The 11,798-nt window shown below is 39.7% G+C and overlaps 1 protein-coding gene across 1 annotated transcript; it reads left to right on the top strand.

The window, feature by feature from the left end:
- Positions 1-852: 852 nt before the first annotated feature.
- On the top strand, positions 853-11,575 carry LOC140117061 (uncharacterized). The gene is made up of 3 exons (XM_072133492.1): positions 853-949; positions 7,598-8,372; positions 10,741-11,575. Exons 1-2 carry the CDS (start codon positions 853-855, stop codon positions 8,338-8,340), a joined length of 840 nt encoding a protein of 279 aa, XP_071989593.1. The 3' UTR covers positions 8,341-8,372; positions 10,741-11,575.
- The last annotated feature ends 223 nt before the right edge of the window (positions 11,576-11,798 follow it).

Raw genomic sequence — 11,798 nt, forward strand, 5'->3', positions numbered from 1 at the left:
TGAGCTACCGTGCTGCCCATCAATCTTCCTATCATCTATCTATCTCCTATAAAATTCTCCAAAATTACAGTTTATTTTACCATATTAAAGGGAGCCTCTTGTTGACTGTGACTGCTCATAAAATAGTTTTATTTTGGGGCCCCACTTTTAGTTTTGCCCAGGGCCCCACTTTGCCTAGAACCGGCCCTGGGGGTGGGGGGGATTATTGTATATATGGGGCTGGCAGTGGGCATAAATTATATGTCTGGGGTGGGTGGGGGGATTATTGTATATATGTGGCTGGCAGTGGGCATAAATTATATGTCTGGGGCGGGGGGGGGATTATTTTATATATGGGGCTGGCAGTGGGCATAAATTATATGTCTGGGGTGGGGGGGATTATAGTATATATGGGGCTGGCAGTGGGCATAAATTATATGTCTGGGGCGGGGGGGGGGCATTATTCTATATCTGGGGCTGGCAGGGGGCATTAATTATATATCTGGGGTGGGGGGCATTATTCTATATCTAGGGCTGGCAGGGGGCATTAATTCTATGTCTGGTGCAGGCATGGGGCATTAATTATATGTCTGGGGTAGGCAGGGGCCATTATTTTTATGCTTGGGTCATAGGCGGAGCTCTATCAATACTGGGGTGGGTTTGGGGGGGTGGGTTAAGGGGGTTAAAGGAGAGAAAGAATAAATACATTATCCTTCCCATTACAGTATGTTACATTATGGTGCACTATTTGTGTGGTGCTAATATTTCAGGGGGCTCTATTACAGTATTTGGGGCACAGTATTGGTGGTAGCAAAAGAAGGGACAATGGGAAAGCGCAGCACATAAGATTTCTGTGTGGTAAACTTTGCAGGAATGCTGTGTACCTGGAGGAAGAGACAAGGTGATGGTGGAACTAATGGAGAAGATGAGTTACGAGTACAATCAGAGGATACGTCACTGGATGCAATAGGTATGGATCTCATGTGTTTTCTGTAGCTGTATATGATAAATACTGATAAATACTGACTTTTTTCATGTTCGCTTCTGTGTATATATGTAGTATTATAGTAGTTATATTCTTGTACATGGGGGGGCAGTATTATAGTAATTATATTCTTGTACATAGGGGGCAGTATTATAGTAGTTATATTCCTGTACATAGGGGGCAGTATTATAGTACTGTAGTTATATTCTTGTACATGGGGGGCAGTATTATAGTAGTTATATTCTTAAACATAGGGAGCAGTATTATAGTAGTTATATTCTTGTACATAGGGAGTGTATTATAGTAGTTATATCCTTGTACATAGGGGGCAGTATCATAGTAGTTATATTCTTGTACATGGGGGCAGTATTATAGTAGTTATATTCCTGTACATAGGGACAGTATTATAGTAGTTATATTCCTGTACATAGGGGGCAGTATTATAGTACCGTATATTCCGGCGTATAAGACGACTTTTGAAGACAGAAAAATCTTCTGTCTTCTCTGGGGTCGTCTTATACGCCGGTAATCCCAACCGCCCGCCGTGTATTCACGGCGGCGGTCGGGTCGCGCTGCATGGAGAGGGCTCACGGGCTGAGCCCTCTCCATAGCCGGTAAGTCTTTGCTGCATATTGCTAGCACCAATCGCGGGTGTTTTCACAGCGATGACTGCCGGCAAAGCTGCCGGCAGCCTCAAAAAGATAGCGGCGCATAGGCGCCGCCATCTTACCTGTGATCGCCGCTCCCCGTGACGTCATCGGGGGCGGTGATCCGTCTCCATGGTAGCCTGTGCTCATAGCACATTGTAATGAATGAGGAGGAAAATCCCCATATACTGTAGTATGGCAGTATATGATAGGATCGATCAGACAACCTAGGGTTAAAGTACCCTAGGGAGTCTGAAAAATAGTATAAATAAAAATAAAAAAAAGTTTTTTAAAAAAAAAATTATAATAAAAAAACCTAAAATTTCAAATCACCCCCCTTTCCCTAGAACTGACATAAATATAAATAAATAGTAAAAATCATAAACACATCAGGTATCTACTCGTCCGAAAATGCCCGATCTATCAAAATATTATAACGGTTTTTCAATGCGTTTAACCCCGTAACGGAAAATAGCGCCCAAAGTCGAAAATGGCACTTTTTTGCCATTTTGAAAAATATAAAAAAATCTATAAAAAGTGATCAAAAGGTCGTCCAGTCCTAAAAATGATATCATTGAAAATATTATCAAATTTCACAAAAAATGACACCACCCACAGCTCCGTACACCAAAGTATAAAAAAGTTATTAGCGCCAGAAGTTGGCAAAATCTAAAAAATTATTTTTGTACAGGAGGTTTTCATTTTTGTAAATGTATGAAAACATTATAAAACCTATACAAATTTGGTATCCCCTTAATCGTACCGACCCAAAGAATAAAGTAGACATGTCATTTGGGGCGCTCAGTGAAAGACGTAATATCCACGCCCACAAGAAAATGGCGCAAATGCGTTTTTTCACCATTTTCATTGCATTTGGAATTTTTCTGAGTACATGGCATGGAATATTTAATAAAATAAAAATTTAAGGTACAGTATGGTAACATTTACAGTAAAATGGCCGATGGTAATGTTGTTGTTGTATGCCTTTTGTTTATGAGCGACAGTTTTCCTGCTATATACCTGCATGTCATAAGAATTTAAATTAAAAAAAGGACCATGTTAAATTCAAATCTGTTTTTTTTTTTTATTTTTACCGGTGTTTTGTATGCGTTGGAAAAGGGGTAGTCTTATACGGCGAATATATCTTTAACTCTATATTTTAAACAGGAAAGTAGGGGGGTCGTCTTATACACCAGGTCGTCTTATACGCCGGAATATACGGTAGTTATATTCCTGTACATAGGGGGCAGTATTATAGTAGTTATATTCCTGTACATAGAGTGCAGTATTATAGTAGTTATATTCTTGTACATAGGTGGCAGTATTATAGTAGTTATATTCTTGTACATGGGGGCAGTATTATAGTATTTATATACATGTACATAGGGGTAGTATTATAGTAGTTATATTCTTGTACATAGGGGGCAGTATCATAGTAGTTATATTCTTGTACATGGGGACAGTATTATAGTAGTTATATTCCTGTACATAGGGGGCAGTATTATAGTAGTTATATTCCTGTACATAGGGGGCAGTATTAAAGTAGTTATATTCCTGTACATAGGGGGCAGTATTATAGTAGTTATATTCCTGTACATAGGGGGCAGTATTATAGTAGTTATATTCTTGTACATAGGTGGCAGTATTATAGTAGTTATATTCTTGTACATGGGGGCAGTATTATAGTTGTTATATTCTTGTACATGGGGGCAGTATTAAAGTAGTTATATTCTTATACATAGGGAGCAGTATTATAGTAGTTATATTCTTGTACATGGGGGGCAGTATTATAGTAGTTATATTCTTGTACATAGGGGGCAGTATTATAGTAGTTATATTCTTGTACATGGGGGGCAGTATTATAGTAGTTATATTCTTGTACATAGGCGGCAGTATTATAGTAGTTATATTCCTGTACATAGGGGGCAGTATTATAGTAGTCAGGGGTGTACCAAGCCTGTCTGCTGCCTGAGGCGAGCCATAGAGAGACGCCCCCCCCACCCCGCCCATACATGTGATATATCAGGGAGTGTCAGGACCAGATGCCTCATATGGGTTTGGTGTAAAAATAAAGCAATACAAAATGTAGTATATAATGCATACAGCGTATCACCATGTAATATAAAATGCATGTAGCGTACTGCCATGTAGTATAAAATGCATCCAGCGTGCCACCAAGTAGCATATATACACATAAACAAACAGTAGATACAGCATATACACACACAAACAAATATACACATATATATAAACATTATATATATATATATATATACACACATATTACATATATACACACATAATATATATATATATATATATATATTACATTATTACATATATACACACATATTATACATATATAAACACATATTACACATATATATACACATATTACACATATATATATATATATATATATATATATATACACACATATTACATAATTGCATATATACACACATATTATACATATATAAACACATATTACACACATATATATATATATATATATATACACACACACATATTACACACATATATATATATATATACACATATTACATATATATATACACACATATAAATATATATATACATATTACATATATATACACATATTACACATATATACTGTATACACATATTACATACATATATATATATATACACACACATTACATATATATATATACACATATTACATATATATACACATATTACACATATATACATATTACATATATATATATATATATACACACACACACATATATATACACACATATTACATATATATACACATATTGCACATATATATACACATATTACACATATATACACATATTACACATATATACACATATTACATATATATATACACATATTACACATATATACACATATTACATATATATATACACATATTACACATATATACACATATTACACATATATACACATATATATATATATATATATATATATATATATATATATATATATATATATATATAAACAAAAATGTGTTGTAGCAGCACTCAATATAGAGAATATAGGTTGGGTGCACATCCCAGGACGACGACCACGAGTCCCTCTCAATCGTAGGCAAAAGAAGATGGCAGCACTCCAAAAATCAGTGAAGAAAAAAGTACCGGTTTATTCAAACATGTGCCAAACAGCTACGTTTCGGCTCCTATGGCCTGGAGCCTTCCTCAAGCAAAGGTGCATACACAGGTGTGCGGTATAAATACAATTTACAAAGGAAGTGACATCAGTATGAGCAAATTGTCATGTGACATAAACAATACATATTGTTCCACAGTAAATACATTGATATTTAACAAGATCTAGTGCATAAGTATTACATATAAAGTGCAGAAGTGCATATCTAGATCAGGGGCTCACCTAAGGATCAGCTGTAGTCGGATCAAAATATCGTGGCATACCACGGAGTCTAGTGCACATGTGCACAGTCAGCTGACTGTGCGTGCACAGGATTGTGGGTATGGGGGAGGTCACATGATCGGAGCAACACACCCATTGGGTACTGCTGCCGATAACGCCATCTTGGTTAAGGGAGGACAGGATGCGTCCAAGGAGGGATATGGACAGTCTAAGGGAAACTTATAGATAATATCGGTGCACCGTTCTCCCAGAGCCACAGGCACAGGTACCGAAGCAGTGTCACCCTTATTACAGGATGGCCACATGCACGGTTACAGACCTATTAGCGAGCGATCCGAGCCGGGGGAACCCAGCGGGTGCTCGTGTCAGGTCTATCCCTGTACCTATAGTGGTCCTCTAATCGGAACATTTTGCACCTATAGAAATAACAATGAAAAGAACACGAAAGTCCTCCTAGTGGCATCGGGCAGGTACTACTCCCCATCATACTATAAAGACATATGGAAAAACAATATATCTGATCCTTAAGGTGATGTCGCGTTGATCAATTCTTCAACGTGAGCGTGCGTGAAGTGTGGTGCTAGTGATCTATATAGAAAAAAGAAATAAAAGTTAAAAGGCTTGTAACACAAAACATATTTACATAGTAATTTTCAATTTGCACCAATGTTACTCAGATTATGATAGTCAGTCATGATCCCACAGCTCTCAGGGGGATGCCCATTATTAAGTCACATCAATGGTTCTAAATTCTGCATTTAGGCCCTTGGGTTTCAGCGTATCAAGTCTATATATCCACTCCAATTCTTTCCGATGCAGAGTGCGGATCCTGTCCCCTCCCAATCTGTGTGGTGGGACATGGTCTATTATACGCACCCTCAATTGGAACTCTTTGTGTTTAGCCTCAACAAAGTGTTTTGCTACTGGTAGGTCTGTCCTCTTGTCTCTGATGGACTGTCGATGGTTATTAAGTCTCATCTTGAGTTCCGTGCTTGTCTCCCCGACATACCATAGTCCACACGGACATTCCAAAAGATAAATTACATAAGAAGAACTGCACGTCAGGTAATGCCTAATGGAGTATTCCTTATTGGAACGTCTGTCTGTGAATTTGTGCCCTTTTACAATGATCTTGCAATTTACGCAATTAAGGCATGGAAAACAACCAAGTTTTCTGGAGGATAAAAATGACTGTACACTTTTCTTATCCGTACCGATGTCTGATCTCACTAATGTATCTTTAAGGTTCCGAACCCGTCTATATGCAAATAGAGGGGGGGTCTGGAAGCACGATGTATTTGTCAGTCCGTTTTTTAGGATTGGCCAGTGTTTTCTGATAATGTTAGAAATGTCATTACTGGACTTGTTATAGGTAGACACAAAGGTAAGTCTATCTCCAGTTTTGTTCAGTGATTTTTTGTTCAGTATATCATTTCTGTCCAGGGCTGTCACCCTGTCTCTATGTTTAGTCAAAATCTGTTTAGGATAACCCCTATCTCGAAATTTGGATTCCATATTGTCCAGCCGTTCCCGTAAAGGGGGCTCGTCCTTGACAATCCTTCTGACCCTCAACATTTGGCTAAATGGAAGTGACTTAACCATGCGTCTAGGATGACAGCTGTCAAAATGTAGTAAATTATTACGGTCTGTTTTCTTAATAAAGAGATCCGTGGTCAGCCTATTGTCCACCAACCGTACATTGACATCAAGAAATTGTAATTCTGTCCTGGACCAAACATAAGTGAATTTTACGGATGGGTCCACTGAGTTTAAAAACCCAAAGAAGGACTGTAGATCCTCCTCCTCACCTGTCCAGATGACGAACACATCATCTATGTATCGCCACCATCCGAGGACCTGGCCAAAGTGGTGACCTCTATGGACGCATCCTGTCCTCCCTTAACCAAGATGGCGTTATCGGCAGCAGTACCCAATGGGTGTGTTGCTCCGATCATGTGACCTCCCCCATACCCACAATCCTGTGCACGCACAGTCAGCTGACTGTGCACATGTGCACTAGACTCCGTGGTATGCCACGATATTTTGATCCGACTACAGCTGATCCTTAGGTGAGCCCCTGATCTAGATATGCACTTCTGCACTTTATATGTAATACTTATGCACTAGATCTTGTTAAATATCAATGTATTTACTGTGGAACAATATGTATTGTTTATGTCACATGACAATTTGCTCATACTGATGTCACTTCCTTTGTAAATTGTATTTATACCGCACACCTGTGTATGCACCTTTGCTTGAGGAAGGCTCCAGGCCATAGGAGCCGAAACGTAGCTGTTTGGCACATGTTTGAATAAACCGGTACTTTTTTCTTCACTGATTTTTGGAGTGCTGCCATCTTCTTTTGCCTACGATTGAGAGGGACTCGTGGTCGTCGTCCTGGGATGTGCACCCAACCTATATTCTCTATATTGAGTGCTGCTACAACACTTTTTGTTTTTTGCTATTGAGACCGTGTAGCGGGCACCATATTTTTCCTTTTCCCTATATTTTTCTTTTCCTTGTTGGACCATGGATTTTTCCAGTACCCCTATTCCCAGTGTCTTTTGTTTCTCAGATGAAGATAGGGATCGGATTCTACTTAATCTCGAAGGCGATGCAGCTTTTTTAAGCACACCATCTGTGAAGGATCTAAAAAGGAAACACGAGGGCGATTCCAGAAGATTGGTGATATTGAAACTTCACAAGGCAACATTGGGTGAATATTATAAATCCAACCGGATACCGCGAGGTATGAGATCCACCATGAGACCCAATTTATTTTCTAACAATGACTTGTTTTGTACACGGTTCATGCAACTATCTAATCAATACGCGAGGGATGTGATTTTATTAAACATTGACTTTTTACATCAGGAGATACAACACGTCTCTGAGCGCATAATTACTACTGAAGAATCGTTGAAATCATTATTAACTGAGGAGGAAATGTCTAGATATAGGACATCACTTGTTAACATGCTCTCTAAATTTCAGAGTGAACAGGAAGAAATCAAGAGGAGGAAATGGCACCGCGATATGGATGATTATCATACTGGCAAAATTTACAATTGGCAATTTTCTGATCATAAACAAAATGGACAATTCCCCAAGAATGACACGAAAAAACGTAAGAGACAAACAAGTAGACCGAAATCTCCTAGTGATAACACTTCTTTTTTAGAGGATGTTCCAAAGACTCCAGACCCAGGAAAAGACCAACCAGAAGGGGTGGAAGACGCCATCAGAGGAGAAAAATCTCCACAGGCGAAAATATCGGTGACATCAACAAGAAGCCGCAACCCGAAAAGAAAGACCTAGTCGTCAATATTTCCTCGAGGACACTTACTGAGGTACAAACTAGAGCCCTAAGTAAGGGGCTTTCATTTTGTCCAAACAAACAAACAGATTGGTTCCAGTTAGAACTGGACCTACAGTCGTTTATTAGATCTGTTAAATTGAAATTATTCTTCTCTGACTCGGGTACTGTAATAAGATCACAGCCAAGATTGTCTGAATTGACATTAAAGGATGTAGGCCTGTCTGTCAAAAGCAAATTTGTTCCTCAGGTTTGTGAACCTGCCATTGATGCGTTTATTGTTTCAGTTAAACGAGACTTGGAGTGTCTGAAGTCTGGGATTTCTGGACTATTTAGGCACCCCAACATGAGAAGTGATGAGGTTGAGGCACTCAAGAGTCTTGCCCATGATGACAGTCTGGTCATCAAACCTGCCGACAAAGGCGGGGCGATTGTCATCATGGACAAGACTCGATACGTTGCAGAAATTGAACGACAGCTACAGGATACCCAGGTGTATCAATGGATATCCGGTGACCCTAGATTTTCTGTCGAGAGACGGTTAAAAGACGTAATTAATGAGGCCGTAATAGGGGGTATCATAGATGAAGATACCAAGAAATATCTATTGATTGATTCACCCAGAACTCCCGTTCTATATACTTTACCTAAAATTCACAAAAATGCTACTGATCCACCCGGGCGACCCATTGTCTCCGGGTCTGGATCTATTTTTTCCAACGTTGCCATTTTTCTAGATAAGATCCTAAGGAGTTTTGCTGTTAATGCAACATCATACATCTATGATACATCCGATTTTCTTCTTAAACTCCAGGAGATTGAATTACCTCCAAACGCGGAGGTTCTATTGGTCTCCTTTGATGTAGTAAGCCTTTATACGTCGATTGATCATGCACGGGGAACCGCAGCGGTTGAACATTTTTTAACTGCTCTGTCGTCTTTCTCCGGTGCATGCAATACCTTCATTTTGAATTTATTACAGATAATACTCACCTGCAATTATTTTTTGTTTAAAGACAGCTTTTACGTTCAGACCCAGGGCACCGCTATGGGGTCTAACGTAGCTCCGACCTATGCCAATATCTACATGCGCTTCTTGGAGGAACAACACATCTATGTATCGCACCACTTTGGCCAGGTCCTCAGATGGTGGCGATACATAGATGATGTGTTCGTCATCTGGACAGGTGAGGAGGAGGATCTACAGTCCTTCTTTGGGTTTTTAAACTCAGTGGACCCATCCGTAAAATTCACTTATGTTTGGTCCAGGACAGAATTACAATTTCTTGATGTCAATGTACGGTTGGTGGACAATAGGCTGACCACGGATCTCTTTATTAAGAAAACAGACCGTAATAATTTACTACATTTTGACAGCTGTCATCCTAGACGCATGGTTAAGTCACTTCCATTTAGCCAAATGTTGAGGGTCAGAAGGATTGTCAAGGACGAGCCCCCTTTACGGGAACGGCTGGACAATATGGAATCCAAATTTCGAGATAGGGGTTATCCTAAACAGATTTTGACTAAACATAGAGACAGGGTGACAGCCCTGGACAGAAATGATATACTGAACAAAAAATCACTGAACAAAACTGGAGATAGACTTACCTTTGTGTCTACCTATAACGAGTCCAGTAATGACATTTCTAACATTATCAGAAAACACTGGCCAATCCTAAAAAACGGACTGACAAATACATCGTGCTTCCAGACCCCCCCTCTATTTGCATATAGACGGGTTCGGAACCTTAAAGATACATTAGTGAGATCAGACATCGGTACGGATAAGAAAAGTGTACAGTCATTTTTATCCTCCAGAAAACTTGGTTGTTTTCCATGCCTTAATTGCATAAATTGCAAGATCATTGTAAAAGGGCACAAATTCACAGACAGACGTTCCAATAAGGAATACTCCATTAGGCATTACCTGACGTGCAGTTCTTCTTATGTAATTTATCTTTTGGAATGTCCGTGTGGACTATGGTATGTCGGGGAGACAAGCACGGAACTCAAGATGAGACTTAATAACCATCGACAGTCCATCAGAGACAAGAGGACGGACCTACCAGTAGCAAAACACTTTGTTGAGGCTAAACACAAAGAGTTCCAATTGAGGGTGCGTATAATAGACCATGTCCCACCACACAGATTGGGAGGGGACAGGATCCGCACTCTGCATCGGAAAGAATTGGAGTGGATATATAGACTTGATACGCTGAAACCCAAGGGCCTAAATGCAGAATTTAGAACCATTGATGTGACTTAATAATGGGCATCCCCCTGAGAGCTGTGGGATCATGACTGACTATCATAAGTAACATTGGTGCAAATTGAAAATTACTATGTAAATATGTTTTGTGTTACAAGCCTTTTAACTTTTATTTCTTTTTTCTATATAGATCACTAGCACCACACTTCACGCACGCTCACGTTGAAGAATTGATCAACGCGACATCACCTTAAGGATCAGATATATTGTTTTTCCATATGTCTTTATAGTATGATGGGGAGTAGTACCTGCCCGATGCCACTAGGAGGACTTTCGTGTTCTTTTCATTGTTATTTCTATAGGTGCAAAATGTTCCGATTAGAGGACCACTATAGGTACAGGGATAGACCTGACACGAGCACCCGCTGGGTTCCCCCGGCTCGGATCGCTCGCTAATAGGTCTGTAACCGTGCATGTGGCCATCCTGTAATAAGGGTGACACTGCTTCGGTACCTGTGCCTGTGGCTCTGGGAGAACGGTGCACCGATATTATCTATAAGTTTCCCTTAGACTGTCCATATACCTCTATGGACGCATCCTGTCCTCCCTTAACCAAGATGGCGTTATCGGCAGCAGTACCCAATGGGTGTGTTGCTCCGATCATGTGACCTCCCCCATACCCACAATCCTGTGCACGCACAGTCAGCTGACTGTGCACATGTGCACTAGACTCCGTGGTATGCCACGATATTTTGATCCGACTACAGCTGATCCTTAGGTGAGCCCCTGATCTAGATATGCACTTCTGCACTTTATATGTAATACTTATGCACTAGATCTTGTTAAATATCAATGTATTTACTGTGGAACAATATGTATTGTTTATGTCACATGACAATTTGCTCATACTGATGTCACTTCCTTTGTAAATTGTATTTATACCGCACACCTGTGTATGCACCTTTGCTTGAGGAAGGCTCCAGGCCATAGGAGCCGAAACGTAGCTGTTTGGCACATGTTTGAATAAACCGGTACTTTTTTCTTCACTGATTTTTGGAGTGCTGCCATCTTCTTTTGCCTATATATATATATATATATATATATATATATATATATATATAAAGATAAAGTAACCTTACCTGTTCTTGGAAAGTTTGGGGCCTTGTCCTGCAGCGGCGGTGGGACAAGAACGGGGTAGGACGAGAACGGGGAGCGTGAAAGAGCCTGGAGCTTGAGCGGGGACGGGGG

Source organism: Engystomops pustulosus, chromosome 2 (assembly GCF_040894005.1).
Source record: "Engystomops pustulosus chromosome 2, aEngPut4.maternal, whole genome shotgun sequence".
In the NCBI taxonomy this organism is placed as follows: domain Eukaryota; kingdom Metazoa; phylum Chordata; class Amphibia; order Anura; family Leptodactylidae; genus Engystomops; species Engystomops pustulosus.